Below are 21,055 nucleotides of genomic sequence, written 5' to 3' on the forward strand. Positions count from 1 at the left end.
GGTAAGCTGTGACAAAGCGAAAGAGAGGCATGGACATATATACACTACCAAACGTAAGGTAGATAGATAGTGGGAAGCAGCCGCAGAGCACAGGGAGATCAGCTCGGTGCTTTGTGACCGCCTGGAGGGGTGGGATGGGGAGGGTGGGAGGGAGGGAGATGCATGAGGGAAGGGATGTGGGAACAGATGTATATGTATGACTGATTCACTTTGTTATAAAGCAGAAACTAATAAAAAAAAATAGTCAAACAATTGAGGCTTTAGGTGGAAGACAGTGTAGGATCAAGGGCATGCAGGTGGTCCCCGATTTACAGTGCTTCAACTTAGATTTTTTGACTTCATGATGGTGCAAAAGCAATACATATTCAGTAGAAACTGTACTTCAAATTTAGAATTTTAATCTTTTCCCAGGCTAGCAATATGCCTTTTGATACTCTCTCTTGATGCTGGGAATGGGCAACAAGCCACAGCTCCAGTCAGCCAGTACCTCAGATAATGAGGTTAAACAGCCAGTACACTTAGAACCATGCTGTACCCATACAACCATTCTGTTTTAATTGAATACTGATTCAGTAAATTCCATGAAGTATGCAGTACTTTGTTGTAAAATAGGCTTTGTGTTAGATGACTTTGCCCAGTTGTAGGCTAATGTAAGTGTTCTGAGCATGTTTAAGGTAGGCTAGGCTAATGTTCGGTAGGTTAGGTGTATTAAAGGCTTTTTTTTTTTTTTTTTTTTTTTTTTGGCTGTGTTGGGTCTTTGTTTCTGTGCAAGGGCTTTCTCTAGTTGCGGCGAGTGGGGACCACTCTTCATCACGATGCGCGGGCCTCTCACTGTCGCGGCCTCTCTTGTTGCGGAGCACAGGCTCCAAACGCGCAGGCTCAGTAGTTGTGGCGGACGGGCTTAGTTGCTCCGCGGCATGTGGGATCTTCCCAGACCAGGGCTCGAACCTGTGTCCACTGCATTGGCAGGCGGATTCTCAACCACTGCGCCACCAGGGAAGCCCTTAAAGGCATTTTTGACTTAAGATATTTTCAACTTATGCTGGTTCTATCGGGTTGTAACTCCATCGTAAATCAAGGGAGACCTGTAGTTTATTGTTTTTAACTGAAGATACTCGAATATGCATTATGCTGATGAAAAACAGTTGTTTTCAACTGTGGCAGTTTTGCTTCTTAGGGCAACTTTGGCAATGTCTGGAGACATTTGGTTGTCACAGCTTTGGAGGACGGATACTACTGGCATCTAGTGGGTAGAGGCCAGAGATGCTGCTAACCAACCTGCAGCACACAGGACAGCACCCCTACCACCACCAACAAAGAATTATCTGGCCCCAAATCTCAGTAGTGCCAAGGTTAAGAAACCCTGGCCTAGTAGAAAGGCAGGGATCGATGGTGGTTTTTATATATTGGTTTAATGTCTTATATAAATCCTTGATGTTAAAAAAATAATCAGGGATTCAGTCACTTTGCTGTGTACCTGAAACTAACACAACGTTGTAAATCAACTATATTCCAATGTAAAATAAAAATTAAATTATAAAAAAAGAAATAATCAAGGCATCAAATAGGACTCTTTGTATTAAACCAGGAAAAAAAATTCAATGTTTTTCCCTTCTTCACAAAATTATATTTAAGTACATTAACTAAGTACTCAATAGATGTTTATTTTTACTTTTATCTTCAAGGTTTTCATATTTTGTTCCAAGAAAATCCGTGTCTGTTCTATACCTACAGTAGTACTTACGCTGTTTCACCAAGGTTTTTATTAAAATTTTACTCACAAACACCAGTAACAGAAAGCAATGCACATTAAAAATATACCAAATTTTTTAACATATTGGAGACCACAAAGGCATTAACTTATGCTGACAAATTACTGTACTTTGTGTAGTATTTCTATTTAATTGAAGAGTATTCAGAGATATAATGGTAAGCTTTTAAAAACTATAACCATGTAGAGGTATCTATCTTATAACCTCTGTGCAGTATTTTCTTTTGGTTTTACACTATCAAATTGGATTTGAGGACTGACATAATAATGCATCCAAACTATATTTTCAGATATTATATTCATTAAAAGACTTGATAGTCACCTTGGCTGAATTTAAAGTATGAAAAGGTTATAAGTCTTAACTTTAAGAGTTGAAAAGTCTGGATGGATGAAATAGGACCCAAAGTCCGATCACCATTGTCTATAATAATTAGAAAAAAATGCCTACGGACCTCAGAATGTATGGGATTTCATGCTTTTATATAGATATAGAGCTTGTCTCAGTTTTTTCACATCCAGAAGGGATTAGACTAGAAGATCTCTAAAGTACTTTCAGCTTTAGTTTTCTGGTTCTCTGATTTAAAATATTTTGGTGTAAGACACAGTGAATCCTGCAGTTTCTGGAGCTGATACAAAATAGTTCATTCACATTTAGAGGGCAAAATGATTGCCAGAACTATTATTAATAAGAGGTTCATACTGCTCATATTAAAGAATCTCTAATACATTGTGTTCTATTATAGTGTTTATTTTGCTGCTGATTCTGATTCTTCTGCCTCTAACTGCTCTATCTCTGTTTCCACGGCTGGTTTCCCTTCACCTTTCTCGTTAAATGTCGCTACTCTCTAGCGTTCTGCATTGACCCTCCTTTCTTCTCCTGCTGTTGTCAGCTCTCTACCACCCTCTGGTTTTAACTGTCACCTGTTCGCTAATGACTCCTAATTCCTTAATTCTTGGTTTTACTTTTCCCTGACTTACAGAGGCCTGTTTCTATCTGTCTTCTAAGCTTTCCATGCCCTAGAACCCTGGCATCACATGAAACTTGACATACCTATAACAACTTATTCATTTCCCATATTCCATAACTCTGTTATAACTTTTCGAACCACAGATCTTGCCCAAGTTAGGGAAATCTGTCATCTTCAGCTCCTCTCTCCCCTTAACAGCTCACCTATCCTCCAGTTTTCTCAAGTTTGTCACCTGCCACTCCCTCATCATCCCTTGTATGAATTGGCACAGTATTACATCAGGTCCGGGTTATTACAGTACTTAACTGATCTCTCAGCCTTGTAACCCACCAAACATCCCACATACAGCAGTTAATGTTACTGCACAAGTCACGTCAGTTGCCCCTTACGTGACAGTCCAGTGTCTTCGTAAATCAGATCATTGCTCCAAATGATTAAAGTTAGAAGTAAAATTAAGGCAAAGAAGCTTGTTGGGACGGAAGGCACGGTGAGCCAATCCCAGAGACCCCAGCGCTGCAGCATCCTCTGTGCAGTCGTACAGGACTGATGGCAGCCGTTGTCATGGAGGCGCCAAAAGGGAGGGTGGGGACTCGGCAGGTGGGGGTGCTGAGCTCCATTCAGCTTGATCCCTACAGGAGCTTAAGGACTGTTTGGGGGCGGGGAACCTCTTCTAGGCAAAATCTGTTATCTCACGACTCAGCTCCTCACCAGAGCTAAGGCTTGGTGTGGGGAGGGAGTCCGTCCACCTTGCAAGATTGTAAATTCAGTGGGGAGAGGGACCACGTCAGTGTCCTGCTACCAACTACCCCTCCCCCGCGCCGCCCAATTTGGGAATCATGACCCAACTTGCTGTCTTTGGTGTCTTGGCCTCAGCTTTCACCTGTCCACTGACTCCCAGATGTTGCCCCAGCTGTCTTTGCCAGAACCTCACACCATATTTTTTGTCTTGTACACCAGACACCTCCACCCAGTATTCTGAAATCAAACTTGATTCTCCTTCCACCTTGAAAGCAAACACCAACCAAACATGCTGGTCACTTTGTGTTCCTTACCTTCATTACTTCACCAGCCGCTGAATAAACCCAGCCGGAAACCTTTATCATCTTCACCCTTTCACATCCAGGAGGCTGTGCATCAAGTCCTGGGGGGTTTTGTTTGTTTCTTGTTTTGTCTTGTTTTTTCCATAAAGTCCTGTTTAATCTACCTCAGAAATATCTCATCTCTGCCGTCCCCTCCCTTCCCGTTAAGCTTTGATCATTCTTCCCCATTCTACCTCGTCCCTCCGCCTCCCTTTATACCTCTATTTGTCTCTTGCCCACTGCCCTCAAATACTTTTCATTGGCATAGATTTCTATTTGTCACTTGCTTTTAATTTCAGTATATTTTGTATTGCTCACTTATTACTGTTAGACTTACAATATATTTAATATATTTATCACACACAGAATCTCATTGGCTCCCCACTCCATATAGCACCCTAAGGCTAAATCTGGTTGCTAGGTTACCTTTTCATCTTCATTCTCACTGCTCCCCACAGGTGCCCATTACTCCCTCCTTGGTGAAATGAATGCCTTTTATTGTTCTATCGGGTTTTTGTTTTGTTTTGTTTTCCTGCTGTTCTTTCTACATCAGTGTTTCTCAGACTTTATACTCAAATCACCTAGGGATCTTGTTAAGATGGAGATTCTGATCCAGTAGGGTTGGGCAAAAGGCTTCCATTTGCATTTCTAAACAAATTTTCTGTTGAAACAGATGCTGCTGGTCAGATCACCAAGACGGATTTTTTAGTAAGACCAAGAGAATGTCTTAGTGAGTACATTTAATTGAAGGTTGTTATTCTGAAAAGAAATAAACTTCCTATCATTTTAGGTGTGGAAATGAGCTAGGTAGTTAAGCATATGTAACTAAACGACCAAAGCCAAAGTAGATAAAGGGTAAGAGTAGGAGTTTCACTTTCTGTTCTATGAAATTTGCTCCAGCTCACTGGTAAATTATTCATTTCCTTTAATAGTATAATTTCCATTTTATAGTCCCCAACACAGGCAGGCATTTTAGGAGGTATTTCACTTGAAAAGTATCTTACTGGCCATTCCAAAAACCATGGAGAAAGTGTGTATGAAAATCCATAATTGGTGAGAAATTTTTCTAGCTCAAAATTGAAGAAGGGATGTATAAAAGTAAATTTGAACTGTTCAGTGAAGTTCATATAAGAAGGAGTCCTAGAAATCAAAACAATTATAAATATATTTTAATCATAAATCACTGTTAAGTAAACCCCTAGCAAGTCAGAGATTGCTCCTAGAAAATAAACATTTTGAGCTCAAGAACTCAGGCCATCTAGTTCACTGCCATATCCCTCATACGTAAATTGGTTTGTGAAAGATTGTTGAAATAAAGAGTGAAAGAAGAAGAGAAAGAAATCCTGGTGGGATTTTGTTTGATCCCACCAGGCGAATTCTTTCATGTTTGTAACTTTTTCCTTGTAACAACATTTCACATGTCTATCAAAAAAAGACTATTAAATAAATCATGGAATTTAAAAAAACGGGGAGATCACAATGTATTATCAATAAAGTAAAGTTTTTAAAAAATTAAGTTGCAGAACAGTGTGCCGAATATGCTGATATTTGCATTTAAAAGGGAGGAGGGGTCACGGGTGTTGCATTAGTTTGCTAGGGCTACTGTAACAAAATACCACAGACTGAGTGGCTGAAACAATGGAAATTTCTTTTTTCACAGTTCTGGAGGCTAGAAGTCTGAGGTGAAGGTGTCAAAAAGATTGGTTTCTTCCGAGGCCTTTCTTCTTGGCTTATAGATGGCCATCTTCTCCCTGTAGCATCACATGGTCTTTCTTCTGTGTCCTAATTGCCTAATTATGTGTCCTAATTTTCTCTTTTTATGAGGACACCAATAGTATTGAATTAGGGCCCACCCCATGGCCTCATTTTAACTCAGTCACCTCTTTAAAGGCCCTGTCTCCAAGTACAGTCACATTCTGGGGAACAGGGTTAATGCTTCAGCATATGAATTTGAGGGGACCACAGTTCAGCTCATAATAGATATATACATGTGCCCAAACTAATCAAATTGTATGCTTTATGCACAGTTTATTGTATGTCAATTATACCTCAATAAATGTATTTCAAAAGTGGAGAAAAAGAATATGTATTTATATTTGCTTTTATATGCATAAAAGAATGATACCTTTTGCAGAAGAGGTGAGCACATAGCAGGTTGAGCTCAAAATCGCGTCTTTTAAAAATACTTAAATGTATCACTGATTCAAAAACATCACACAAATACATACTTTCAAAACATTGGTAAAGTAGTAACACCAAAGGCTCTGGGAGTTGGGAGAAGCTGCTGGGAGCTGCCGCAGGAGCCAGTTCTGACATCACACCAGTCAGGCCCAGGCACGTGAGTTCTCTGGCTCTCTGTCTTATCTGAGTCGTGGAGCTTGCTTTCTTCAAGGCTGTCAGCCATAGCCTTGACTGTCATTTTCCCATATTAATTTTGTAACTATTATGCTGACTAAAACGTACTGTTTTGTTTTTTTGTTTTTACTTGTCCATATGGTCTTACAGTTAAAAAATGAGATTTGTTATTGTAAAACACAGCTGTATCCAGAAGCAAATTACAGTTTTCAAAAGAGTTTTAGTTTGATTTACTATTTGCTTTAATTGATTGTTATCTTACTCCTTGTCTTCTAGCCCTAATTTGAAGTCCTTTGAGGGGTGATTGTAGCAGTTTGGTAACTTTGGGCAGATTCCTTAGCTTCTCCAGATATCAGTTTCTGCGCCTGTGAATTGAAGGGATAGCAGCTAAGACTTCTTCAACACTACATGGCCCACACTCTTCCATGTGCTCCATCTGTATTAATTCACTTATACACTCACTCTATGAGGGAAGTACTGTTATTATCCCCATTTTAAAACTGAGGAAACAAATCCCAGTCACTCTCTTATCCACTTTGCCCTCCTCTGTTTTTTTTCTATTGTGTTTATTATCTTCTAATATACTTTTTAAGTAAACTTTTTCAAATCAGTGTCATCATTGTACTGCTTGCAGGGCACATTTATTTATATTATGTGAAAAGGAAAGTTCATATAACTGTTTCCCATAGACCATGAAAAGAAGTGTGAAAATGTTTGGGTTTATAAAGATTGTGCTTGAAGCTTCCTTGAGTTTGTTCCCTTGGATTGTATCGCTTCCACTTCAGCTCTGATGCTTTCACAGCCCACATTGGCTCCCTATTGCTGGAATTAATAGTTTTCTGAGTCCCACAGCTTCCCAGTTATGGAGGTTCTCCCAGAGCCCTGGAAGCTGCCCTGCATGAATTAGTACCCTGCAGAGCAGCTTCCAGTGTGGGAGCTGGAAAGGGGGGGGGGGGGGGAGGGGGAGGGGTTTGTGTAAAGTGAGTATTCTGTTTTGGTCTTTGTATAAAGAAGGGTTTTTTTCCTTTTTGTTAATTACTGAGTCCCAATATGTGAGAAATTATGACTCTGTAGATTTGTTTTTAATAAGCAATGGAAAGATGCCCTTCCCATGGTTCCTGTACAGTGGGCCTCTACATATCAAATGTACATTTGCTTTCAAAAATATTTGCGTAAATTACTCATTTCCCAGTTGCCATCAAACCCACATTATTTACATGGTAAGACATTCTGTGCTAAGTACAAGACAGACAGACAGACATGAGAAATAATTGGTTTTCACTGTGTTTCTCCAGGAATATGCTGAGTCTTCTTAGACTCTTAATGTTAAGCTAATACATGGTTGGTTTTTTAACTACGCTTTAGAGAATAGTAGGGTTTTCATTTGATTGTGTAGAAGAATTTAAAAATGGCTGCTGAAATGTCAACCAAATAGGCATAAATATCTCTTGACCTTAAGCTGGCAGTTGCTGTGATATGGCTTTAATTATCTGTAAATGTGTTTTTAGAATTCCTTGTTCTGGAGGAATTCACTCATATCATTGTGATATGTTGGACTCATTTTTTATCACCAACAATGGGGGAGACTGCCTTTGTGAGGGAAGAGGGTGTATAGGATATCTCTGTACCTTCCTCTCAATTTTGCTGTGAACTTAAAACCGCTCTTTTAAAAAAAAATCTTTGAAAAGTATATATATTTATGTCCATGAAGTGCTCATGATATATAGGTGATCACTGAATGCTAGCTCCCATCCCCACATGGTTCCTTCTTACACGTGTCCTACAGCCATGCCAGAGTGTGGTCCGTCCAGCTGGGTGCTATCACTTGATTATAAAGTATATGATTGTCCAACTGTGCTTTCAGAGAATGACGAGGAGCAGGAGGCCCTGCCATCTCTGGATAAACCTGGCTGGTACTCCCAAGGGAATGCGGTCCACCTTTATGAACTTCTGAAGAAAATGACTGGCAAACCTGAACCCAAGGTATTTTCTGACTGAGCCCAGTTTACAAGGGCTTGGAGATATAAGCCCTTGTAAACTAAAACCATAACTCTAAATGCATTCAGCATAGTTATCTGTGAGGGAATCATCTGCCTCCGCCTGTCTGCCAACCTCCTTGCCTACCTCTTCTGCTTAAATAAGCCTTTCCTTTGTTGATGTACATTGAGTCTTCCTCTGTAACAGAGAAAGGCAGATATTCCAAGCAGGAGGCCACAGACCTGAGAGATACAATGGAATAGTGTGTGGGTTACCGAGGAATGTTACCCTGATGACTGTCCATCAGGAACATTTTTATGTGTAAAACAAGCAGTAACTGATTATACTATAGACTGAAGACACATTAGCTTTTAACATCCTGGCCACATTGTTGATGTTGGACGTTGGTATATTTTAAACAGCAGAATGCTTTCTTCTAAAACACGTTTGCCAGGAGCCCCATGAGAAGGAGGGTCAGTGGGTCACTGAGCCCTACTCCACTGGCTCGTACACTGTCACAGCCCCCTGGGGACTCCTGCCTTGGAGGTTCTAGTTTATGTTCCCTTAACCTTGTTTCCTCATCTGTAAATTAAGAGACATGGACTGGATCAATGAGGCTTTGCCTCAGAATGCCTGGGAAGTGTCCCAGAGTCCACTTGCCCACCCACTCTCAGAGATTCTGTTTCAGCAGGTCTGGGTGGCGCCCAGAAACTGGTAAATTGGTTGTGTTGTGCATTCCTGCTAATCTAACCCTCTGTAACAGGTTGTCTCCAGTATCTCACCAGCTCTTCAATTCCAGGGGCAGGTTTAACTGTAAACATATGGGCCCTTTAATTTTCATTTCAGCAAGTTGAATTCACTTATCTTCTGCCTTTCTTCTACCTGCAAATGAATTGTGTAACTTCTTAAACCTGACACCTTGTGAATCAAATAGGACAGGTCACCTATGAAGTTATTCAAGGAAACTTAAGACGTCTATGCAACTTTTATATCACTTACTCACCTGTTGAGGGATTTTCTTCTGCCTTCTATAAAATGAACACTACTCTTTCACAGTTCTCATGTCTCAAACAGAATTTGCTATCTGACTTACAGGTTGTTTACTTTGGTGACAGCATGCATTCAGATATTTTCCCAGCCTGTCATTATAGTAATTGGGAGACAGTCCTCATCCTGGAAGAGCTCAGAGGGGACAGAGACGGGAAGCCTGAGGACTCAGAGCCTCTAGAGAAGAAAGGAAAATATGAGGTAAGGGTCTCCTTTGGCTCTTTCCTTGAAAGAAAAACCTTGTGTTTCACATATCTTAGAAAGTGCTTGTTTGTGCCAAGAGAGATGAAATCTGTTGGCACTTATTGTGATCTTCATGCCATCTCAGCTCTATAGTTGATCTTGTGGATAGTTTTTAAATGATGCCAAGATAAGTGCTGTTGACCATTAATGTAATGGTCTGTAATGTCTGTCTTCCGAGTTCTCTCCTTTCATCCAGTGCTGTGGCACCGTGGCCGTGCTTTGGCTGACGATGGGGCGGCCAGATCCTGACTCACCGCGGTTATACTCGACCTCTTTTGCTTGGCCATGAAAGCCCTTGTGCTCTCACTTCATGGGTCTAACTTAACAAAATTGGTGGCTCCCTTAAGCTTACTCCTGAGCCACCCAAAATGAACTTAGGTAAAGACTTGAGGGAAAGAAAAGTAAAATATGTCATAAATCTAGAAAGGGAAAATAGTGTATAAAAGCAAACGTAAGCAGAAAAGAAGAAAGGTCAGAAAATAAAATGCATTTTCCTAAATTCACTCCAGTGGAACAATCTAAAAAGAAGGGAAAACACAAGTCAAAAAACAAATGTCCAATCAAAAATAACAATAAAAAGAAACTATCAAGCCATGGAAAAACATGGAGTAAACTTAAGTGCATATTACTAAGTGAAAGAAGCCAGTTCCGAAAAGGCTGCATACTGTATACAACTATATGACATTCTGGAAAAGAACAGTGGGTGCCCCAGGGCTCAGGGGGGAAGGAGATGCTCTATTTATCTGGAAACCTAAAACTGTTCTAACAAATAAAGTCTATTTATTTTAAAAAAAAAAAAGATAGCTATAAGTAGATGCAACTGAATGTTAGAAAAAAGGGGTCAGGTTTCTACAAGGTTTCCACTGAGTAGCATGTGGTCTTCAGTGTGACATTGGAAGTTCTGTGGACTGAGTTAAAAAGAGCTTTAAAATAAAATTCCAGGAGGTGGGCCTTCTAACCCGAGGGATTTGGGAGGAGGTTTCCCCTAAAGAGAAATAAGGAGATTTGGTTTCTTCAAAATGATTTGAGAATGCACAGACAGTAATAAGGAAATGAAGAATCAGTGGGAATGTTTCCTTTAGCATTACAAAAACAGTAGCTCCATCCTTCTCCCACAGACCCCTTTTCTTGTTAATTAGTTATAAACACATCATGAACAAAGAGTTAATAATTGGCTCTTCGACAGCAAACAGTGAGTCAACAGCCTTGAAGATTTTATTTCCCAAGATAGAATTGAAATAATGTTCCTTTACCATCACACTCCACCTCCCCACCCCAGCCCTGCTCCATTGAACATATATGTCCTTAATAAATCCACCCACTGTGACTGAAGAGACAGGATTTGGTAGCTCTCTGTTGGGTGTACACACACATACATGTATTTCAGAACAATACTCAAAACTTTCATCACAACTCTCAGACATAAGTAAGAGCTTATTGGATTAGCAGAGATATCTTAATAAGGCCACTCATTAAATGACCAGTCTGACACCATTGTCTTGTTCAACATATACTAAGTTTTTAATTTGTGCAAGCCTCCCTACTATGAATATCAGGGACTTATAAATGAATCATACACAGATCCTTTTAACAGAAAATATTAGTCTGTGGATAAAAGGGGTCAGGGAGCTTGAGTATACAAATAAAGCATAACTGCCTCCAGAGGGTACAAATTATAAAAGAATTACAAACAAGACAGGATGGATACTTCATTGAGGAGAATTAGGGAAAATTTTATAAAAAAATGTAGAATGTGAGGTAAACATTGAAGGACAGGTACATTTTCAACTGATGGAAATAACATTCTTGGTTCAGGAAGTAACATGAATAAGTGTACAGAGATTGTAATGTACAGGCTACAATACACAGTCTTGACCGTAAAATAGCAGATGTGTAGGTTTGTCAGCCAAAGGCATCACTAGCAGTTTTTGAATGTGCAGGCAACAGGGGCGAAGCTTTCATTTAGCAGCTGTGTGAAGGATGGGCTCAGCACATGGGAAGAAGGGATGCTGTGGCAGGCTGTCCCAGCAGCCCAGACTAGAGGTGATACAAACATGAACAGTGGGCACTAGTGAGAAAGAGGTGGAGAGAGTACATGGCGGCTGTTCTGGAGGCACAACTAGCTGGGTGCTGATGGTAGGAGCTGAGACACAAAACATCGATGGTTTTCAAGCGCAGCCAACTGGAATTGATGGGTTTTATTCATATAAATACGGAAGTCATGAGAAAGACCTGGTTTTGTGAGGAGAGAGATGTGATTGGTTTAATGCTGAATTCCATTTCTTTGAAATAGCTGGAGGATGAGATCAAACTGGTTTGGGAGATAGGTTAGGATAAGTGAGGAAAATTGAGAGATGTCTAAGGGAGAGAGACAAGAGAGAGAAGAAGACAAGATAGAAACTTGGTGAGAACACTTACCATTAAGGGGTGAAATCTATAAGATATAAAGGCTCAATGAAAATAGGAGTGCTCCTTGTTGATATATTCAAGAAATGGCATGATTCTTTTGATTAGTGATATATATATATTATATTTGAGAAAATGAGTCATTAAAACTTCAGCATCAGAATAAACAAAGATTAGCATCTGTCCATTTTGGCTGCTCTAACAAACTACCATAGACTAGCTGGCTTATAAACAACAAACATGTATTTCTCAGAGTTCTAGAGACTGGGAAGTCCAAGATCATGGTGCCAGCTGATTCATTGTCTTGTGAGGGCCCACTTCCTCATAGACCACCATCTTCTCCCTGTACCCTCACATGGCAGAAGGGAGAAGGTAGCTTTTTGGGATCTCTTTTATAAGGACACTAATCATGAGGGCTCCGCCCTCATGACCTAAGCACCTGTTCAAGGCCTCACCTCATAATTCCATCATCTTGGGGGTTAGGATTTCAACATATGAATTTTGGAAGGACACAAACATTTAGACAATAACAGCATCCATAATACATTGAACCAGAAAGGGTAAACAGGTCTGTTTTCCTCTTTTCAAAAGAATAATGTGCAGCCCAGATTACCACTCAGTGTTGGCAGAACCATTATCTACATATAGCCTGTGTGATACGAGTCATTTCTTCTCACACTCATTATTTTAGAAAAGACAGTGAACTAAATAAAAGTGACACTATAAACTTCTCTTTACACCTTGAGAAATTATATCTAAATACACCTTAAATGTACACACAGAAGCATAGATATTTATATTCCATACTGCTCTTAAATATCTTTGGTGAAATCCAGATAGATTCTTGCTAAGTGATTTCTAAACACCATCATCTGAAAAACACATATTTTCATCTTGCTTCACAAAGTGAGTTCCAGCACAAAGAATCATGAATCTAAAGGCATATTTGGGACTCTTTGCTGCTTCAAAATGAAGTTTTCATCAGAAAAGGATGACAGATTTTATAATCCAACTATGGACGTGATAGGATTTTTTTCCATTCTTAGTTTTATACTACATCCATAAAACACTGAGAAGTATTTTTTGAATGAGTCTTATTTAGTCTACAACATTTCTGTGCTTGCTATGTCCTAGGCACTAAGCCTTAAGGATACACTAATACATGAGATAGTTCCTAACCTTCTGTAGTTCATAATTTGTCCAGGGCGAAAAGTAAATAGTATGATAATTGCAAGATAGTATGAGAAGTACCATATTAGGGATAAACTCAGAGTGTGAGAAAATGGAGGTGACCTAATCCAACCCAACTGTGGGAAATCAAGGAAAATATCCTGGGTGGCATCCAAGCCAGATCCCAAAGGATGAGAAAGGGGTTCCCAAACAAAGCCAGAGGAGAATACATTAAAGGACTACAAAGTTTTGTTTTACTTTTTATATAGTATATAGTCTGGTTAAAGTTAAACAACTGAGATTCCTACACAGTTCTATTTTGATTTACTTATTGGTGGGAAAAACTTATAATGAGGTTGAACACTAATTAATCACAGTTTCATTATTCTATTTCTTGTTTCAGGGACCAAAGGCAAAGCCTCTAAATAGATTATCTAAAAAATGGGGCTCCTTTTTTATTGATTCAGTTTCCGGACTGGAAAATACAGAAGATTCCTTGGTTTATACATGGTCTTGTAAGAGAATCAGTGCTTACAGCACTATTGCAATTCCAAGTATTGAAGCAATAGCAGGTAAGATGGATAATACTTATAAAGCTTTACCTGTTGCTGGACAGTAATGACCTGAAGTAGTAGAATTCTTTTCTTTCTTTTTTTAAATTTTAGGTATTTTTTAATTAATTTTATTTTAATTTCTTTGGCTGTGTTGGGTCTTTGTTGCTGCGCACGTTCTTTTCTCTAGTTGTGGCGATTGGGGGCTACTCTTCGTTGCAATGCACGGGCTTCTCATTGCGGTGGCTTCTCCTGTTGTGGAGCACGGGCTCTAGGCGCGCGAGCTTCAGTAGTTGCGGCACACGAGCTCAGTAGTTGTGGCTTGCAGGCTCTAGAGTGCAGGCTCCAGTAGTTGTGGTGCACGGGCTTAGTTGCTCCGCGGCATGTGGGATCTTTCCGGACCAGGGCTCGAACCCATGTCTCCTGCATTGGCAGGCGGATTCTTAACCACTGCGCCACCAGGGAAGCCCTAGAATTCTTTTCTTTAAAAGAAGAAAATTTTCCCATGGAATTTATAGATTTTTCTTGGGTAACACCTAGATATGGCAGTTTAGGTAATTAAGACCTGCCTGTCCGCTGGAGCCAACTACAAATGCTGTACTTTTTTTTTTTTTTTTAAGTCTGCCTGGAGTCATAGGAGAAAGCTAGGGAAGGGTTACCAGGACAGGATGCTAAGGAAGCCAAGTAAGGTGAACATGACTTTGGGGGCTGCTTTTCCCCCCGTTTGCTAACTCAGGAGAAGGCACTCAAAGAAGTGAGTGGCCTTTTCGTAGTTTCATGAACCTGCAGGGGTAGAAAGTGGAAGGTAGGGCCTGCCAAAGGAAGGGTGGGCCTGGTGGACTCTCTCAATCTGTGTTGAGACTCCGAAGGATGAATTAGAAGTAGGCATTCACAGGAACCTGAAGCTCACCTTTAAATCAGCTGAATCACTAAAACTGGATTGAAGAGATTCTAGATTGGTAGTGCCCCAAGGCACCTGGTAAGAATTAATGACTGTTCTCTTTTGAGGAAGATAACATCATTCTAGGACTCAAATTATTTCGAAAAACAATTAATACAAGGTTCAGCACATAATGAAAAATAACCAGGTACACAAGGGTATAAGACTACACTAACAGAAATAACCAAGTTCAAGTACAGAAAAGAAAGGAATGAGAAATTTGGTAGCTATATAAAAACTAGTAAAAAGTGGAAATTCTAAAATTGAAATATTAAAAAGTAAAAATTAAGAACTTAATGGATGGGTTTAACAGAAGATTAGACACAGGAAAAGTGAATTAGTACGCTGGAAAATAGGCCAAAAGAAAATAACCACAATGAAGCCTGAAGAGACAAAAGCATGGAAGATACAGAAGAGGGACTAAGAGACACAGGAGATATAATGAGAAGGAATAAGATTCCTATAATTAGAATCTTAGGAGATGAGAATAAGCCAAAAGCAATAACTACAACAGGCTTTCCAAAAATGATGAAAGAAAATAAGCCAAAGGTTTAAGTAGCCCAAAGAACTGAAACACAATACATAAAAGGAAATCCCAAAGTTAACTGCTAAAGACCAGATAATTAAGAAATATTAAAAGCAGTCAGAGAATAAAGACAGATTGATTTCAAAGGAGTACTTCATAAGAGTGTTAGACATCTGACATCTGACTCTTCCCAGAAACAAAAGAAGCCAAAAGACAGTAGAATAATATCTTTAAATTGCTGAAAGAAAATGCTTGTCAGTCTTGATGGAATTCTATACCAAGTAAAGATATCATTAAAGAATAAAAGAAAAATATTTTTAGACAGACAAAAATGTATCTCCAGAAGACCTGCACTGTATAGAAAATACTAAAGGGTCTTGTTCTTCATGCAAAAGTGAGAATGATCCCTCTTGGAAGACTGGAGATGAAAGAAGTGAATATACAGCAACAAAAGGATGTGTGAATAAATTAAAATGAATATTTACAGTTAGAAACAATTTTTTAAAGTCCTATGGGGTTTAAATAAAGAATTTTAAGACATATGACACCAATAGCATATAAATCACAAAATAGGACAGCTGGAGTTAAATGTGTTCTAACATGTTTTATTATATGGCAAAGGATGAGAGTATGTTAGATATTAAGTCAAAAATGCAACTCGTAATCTCTAAGATAACTACCAAAAGCATTGTAATGATACATATACCGAACTAATTATGTAAAATAATTTTAACCCCCCCCCAAAAAAAACAAAAATGGAGAGAAAAATGGGGAGAAAGGGATGCAGAAAGTTTGAATATCAAAAGATAGAAAGAGACAATACCATGTTAATGGTAACCGAAAGAAAGTTAGAGTTAGCTCTATTAATGTGAAGGAAAAAAAATCCCTTAACATGAAAGAGAATCACTTCATAATAATAAATTCTGGTTTCAGAAATAGTATCACTGAAAGTCCGAGGTATTCACCCTCTCTTCTCTCAGGTCAGAATTTAATCCCTGCCTGTTTTCTCAATACCAAGAAACTGCTGGAAAATCTACTCTGCTTTACAGAGGGGTATGTTTCTGCTTGCTTCTTAGTTTCCTGAAGTTCCCTTGCAGAGTTTGGCGAAGGGCTTGAGACTAGAACCCGGTTCTCCACCCCTTTGTTTATAGCAGGTTCCAGCCCCTCACTTTTTGTCTCTGTAGCCCTTCAAGACTGCCAAAATCTCTTCTGGTTTTTCTGCTGCTAGTAACTGCCCCTGCCCCGCCCCCAGCCAGAATTCTGGTGCCTAAAGGGAAAAGCTGTGGCAGAATGCTGGCTCACTTCACTGCTGCTTGTTCCTTCCCAGGAAGTGTTTGTCCTCAGGTCTTAGTTGCCTCTTCAGCTCTCCAATACCTTCACTCTGATGTTTTTATTTTATCCAGCTTTTCTAGTTGTCTCAGCTCCAATTCAGAAGTGGAAGTCTACTTTTTTTTGAACCTCAGATTCTTCTTCCTTAAACTGGGTATACCACCCTCACAGGGTGGATATGAGAGAAAGTAAAGTAAGCTATTTATCTGATATTTATTGGTAGTATGATGATGACCCTAAGATATGTGTGACCTTCCAAAAGGTCCATTCTCTATGCCATTATACAAATCCAGTATGTCAATGTATCTTACTCACTGAAATAATATCTCATTCTCACCAGTTTCAAAAGATTGATTTTTTTTTCATTTTGTTCCATGCTTACACACATAAAATTAAAGAATATATTTCTTCCTTTCACATACAATTTTCCTATTAAAGAAATGGACCCTGTAACTTGAAGGGAGGGACTGGCCCAGGACTAAACTATTATTTTCAATTTTTTATATTTCACTCTTTCTTTCCTTCAAAGTGACTCAAATTTATAGTGAGAGAGTAGGGTTGTGTGATAATGGAAGTCACTGAATTACTCTAAAGTACCTGGATAGAAACTGTTCAGTGGGATATGGTTGTGAAATAGTAAGAGGGTCAAGGAAAAGTGACTCTCCATTATTCCAGGATTTAAATATTTCTCAAAAAATGGGAAAATAATCCCCTGTCTGTCTTCTGGGGTAATCAGTTCTCCTTAAGGAAGCAGTAGTAACATCAGTGTGGCTCCCATTTTCACCTTCCAAAAGCTTTCCTCCTCAGCATCCTAGAAAAGAATTTGGCAGAGCCTTTGTCTTCTAACTTTTCTTAGGACAAAATACTTCGACTCACCAATAGTCAAACAAAGCTAAAGACTTCGATTTGGGGTGGGGGGGGAGAATTAGAGAGTTGGTAAGTTATATTTGATTGTCGATTTTGATGTCCAAGACATTGCCTCAAAAAGCAAAGTGTTAGTCTCTCTTTAACTTAGCACTCATTGCTTATGATCACATTCTCATAAGGAAATTACATCTCACACAGAATTTGAAATTTATTATTTCAGTAACATATTTAGTAAATTTGGATAGTACTGTGTAATTGACCTCCAAGTAAGAAAAATGGCTGAAAGAAAAATGGTGTGATGGTCATGGCTTTAGACATGTTGAAGATAGGATCTTTATATAAATGTTATCCTGCCAGTATCTTTTTAAAAAGTCCCGAGAGTTGTTCTGTTTCTGTGTTGTTTTACATTGAACTTACTGTTTAAGAATATTTGTTCATTTTGGTTCTCTTCATTTAATTATTAGATAATGTGGTTGATATTATGGTGTATTTAGTACACAGAGTTTAATAGAACACCATTGTGGTAAACAAGAATTTGGTTCTTTGCCTACCATTCTCTTTTCTTCTAAAAAGCACCCAACAGTGACTTCTCTAAGACATGCAAATGTCTCCCTCTTGTTGAATCCCCAATCTGGACGTACTTGTTTTAACACAGTAGTAATCTGATCTCAGTTTGGTTATTCCACACCCAGATTTCTTAACCTTAGTAGACTTTTTCTGCTACCTGGGAGAGAGAATAAAATTTTTGTTTTAAATGAGATAGGAAATGAAAAACAAACCTGATATTCCCCCTTTGTCTCTTAAAACCTTTTTTGTATTCACGTAATATTTCTTTATTCGTCAGTATTCTGTTAGATGTGGTTCTCTCATTGACATTTAAATGCTTAGGAGGTATTTTTATAGATGTTATAAAAGTTTGCAATATATATTACCATGATGGTTGGTTTATAAGCATTTTGATAATGTAATCATTTTAACCTTATAACAGCTTTTAAAACATTTACTTTAGGAAGTGTGTAGGAAAGACAGAGAGAGAGGTGGCTGGGTCAGCTCGCAGCCTGTATCATTTTTGTGGCTTATAAGAAATCGAGGACCTCAGATGCGCTATTTTAGAAACTCAGTTTTATCAATGTACTTTCCAGTGCCGTTTAATGAGCCTTTTTAATGGCTCAAAATATGCTCCAGCTAACTTGAAGCAGTGAAGACCAGTGAAATTCACTAATACGAATGTTTTTCTGTTTATAGTAATCTTAGCTTTCTCTGGCCTCAGAAAGGCAGTGTTCCTTCTGCCCAACCTTTAGCACTAGTTTTCTCCTCATAAGGATTAACTATTTGGGTCTTAATAACTCTCACTGGCATTTAATATAAAGTATAATTTTTATGTTAGTATCATTTTCAAAATACTGAGTACTACCAAATAATGTTTTACTTGTGAAATTTGTGAAATAAGGATGACTACCCAGTATCTGCATGTGGAATGACTATCATTACATGACATATAACGTTTCACTTGTAATATTTCTGGTAATGGTTCTTTGAAGAAGCTTGGGAAGAAAATATCTGAAGGCTAGCTTTTGAGATACTTATATTGAAGATGTCACAACGTCCCACCATCAATAAAGTATGAATTTTATGTTCTCTCCCCCATCTTGTGGCTGTGTGTTTGCGTGTGTGTGTGATGCTTATCATATGGAAAACGTTGACATATTGTGCATATTAGAATTCTTATTTAGCTAAGCATTCAAAGATTATTCTTAGTAACTATTACTAAGGGCTATGAAGATTATTACTTCTCATTTACCAGTTACATCATGCAACCTATCCAGGTGACAAAAGAAATATTAAAATTATGAAATTAAAAATGTTTTATTATCAATGACTATCAAATTTCGATTTGTTTATATTTATGAAAGTTCTTTTGAAATCTGCAGAATCTTTTTTTTTTTTTCCCCAGAATTACCCCTGGACTACAAATTTACAAGTTTCTCTTCAAACAATTCAAAAACAGCAGGCTATTATCCAAACCCTCCATTGGTCTTATCAAATGATGGGAAACTGACAACCAAATAAACTTATGTTTACTGAAAAATGAAGTGAAGAACCATATATACAGCAAATGTACTGTAAAAATGTTACTTTTCAAAGACTACTGTAAAATGCTTTATAGAAACAAATTCTTAATTAAGTGACCAAGAAATTGGTATGTTTTTCCATAAGTCTCCTTTCTGTAGAGATCATCTTGATACCCAACAACTCTCATTGTGTTAAAATCTCAATATCTTAGAACTGAAAAGAATCTTATTAATATTTTCTATACTAGCAGTTCTGAGATTAGAATCACCTGGGGATATATATACACATATACATATATACATACACATGCATATTTACACATTTGCCTAGACCAGTGGTTCTCAAAGTGTGTTCCCCAAACCACTAGCATAGCAGCACCTGCAAACTTGATAGAAATGCAAATTTACAGGCCCCATCCCAGACATACAGAATCAGAAACTCTGGGAATGGGACCCAGCAATCTGTGCTTAATTACAGTGTGGTTCACACTAAAGTTTAAGAACCATTGACTAGACCATAACCTCCAGACATTGGTTTAATTGGTCTGGGGATACAGATGAGCATTGATGTCTTTAATATGTCCCAGGAAAATGCAGCCAGAATTGAGAATAACTGATCTACACCTGTTGTTTCAACTTACAGTTCAGAACACCAAGTCTAGTAAGATTAAATTATTTTAACTATGCTATTTTTGTGGTTACCAAAGCAAGGAAGTAGACATGATGTCTTCTGAGACCACACAGCCATAATGGGACAGGGATGATAGAGAAGCCAACTATTTCAGCCTCCAATGTTACCCATTAGGGTTTTTTCCCTCCCTAATAATGTTAAAGGCTGTTTACTTCACTCTAAGGCATGTATTCTCAGTGGGGCAAAAATTGGTTCTTGGGGTGAAAAAAATCTTAGTATAATGCAATGGATTATGGTCCTCCATATCTCAACCCTACTCAGTAAAATCTTATTCCTTAGTATTAATTTCTCTCATTAGGGAGAAATGTAATTTAAAGTTAAATTTATTAATTAAATATTTTTCTCCTAGGGCAGGGAGGGGTGATAATGAAAAGAGAGGTTGAGAAAAAATTGCTTTAAGAGGTTTTATAGTTATACTACAATCCAGGATTATTGTGTTCAATGTGCTAACGTATAGTCATATTAGTAGCTGTTTGTTGCAAGATGTTTGGACCCAGATAATGTTTACAATATAAATTCTTGGCTACTCTTTATGCTGTAATTTTACCCTCTCCATCATGGACATAACAGAAAACACTGGTCACCATCATTTTACTTGGACTGTAGCAGAGAATTTAACATATTGATGGATGCAATGAAAAGTATTTTGTTAAATTTTTAAGTGTTCAAATAATCCCAAATATATTGTGGGGATGAGTATCTCAGGGTAGGTCAACAGTTACTGATTTTTTTTCCTCAAAGTCAGTAGCTTTCTTCAGTATCTACTAATAAATGTGATTGTCTTTGAAATTGAATTCCAAAATCTTATTGGAATATAATAAAGAGCATACATAATCAAGCTTAGGGCTTAAGTGAAAGATGCTGTTTCATGTATACTTTCAGTAGACATTTGATTTCTTTTAAAAATAAAGCTGTTTTTCCTTATGCATGTTTATTTTGTCAATGGCAAAGAATAATACATCTTTAAATGCTTATAAACTGCTCTTGTTAATATGAAAAATGCGAACTCCAAGGTAAGAAGTTAATTGCATTTTTTTGGCCACTGAAGAGTGAAAAATTCACT

The 21,055-nt window shown here is 38.2% G+C and overlaps 1 protein-coding gene across 3 annotated transcripts in view; it reads left to right on the forward strand.

Moving 5' to 3' along the window:
• NT5DC1 (5'-nucleotidase domain containing 1) overlaps window positions 1–20,916 on the forward strand; it is a 122,060-nt gene extending 101,144 nt beyond the window's left edge. For all 3 annotated transcript variants that reach the window (XM_081250934.1, XM_081250935.1, XM_081250936.1), the window contains 4 exons: window positions 8,038–8,156; window positions 9,246–9,398; window positions 13,420–13,588; window positions 19,184–20,916. In XM_081250934.1, the coding sequence (XP_081107060.1) occupies window positions 8,038–8,156; window positions 9,246–9,398; window positions 13,420–13,588; window positions 19,184–19,299 (557 nt within the window). In that variant the 3' untranslated portion in view covers window positions 19,300–20,916. The remainder of the gene's footprint in view (window positions 1–8,037; window positions 8,157–9,245; window positions 9,399–13,419; window positions 13,589–19,183) is intronic.
• The last annotated feature ends 139 nt before the right edge of the window (window positions 20,917–21,055 follow it).

This window comes from Mesoplodon bidens, assembly GCF_964165515.1.
Source record: "Mesoplodon bidens genome assembly, chromosome: 12".
Lineage (NCBI taxonomy): Eukaryota > Metazoa > Chordata > Mammalia > Artiodactyla > Ziphiidae > Mesoplodon > Mesoplodon bidens.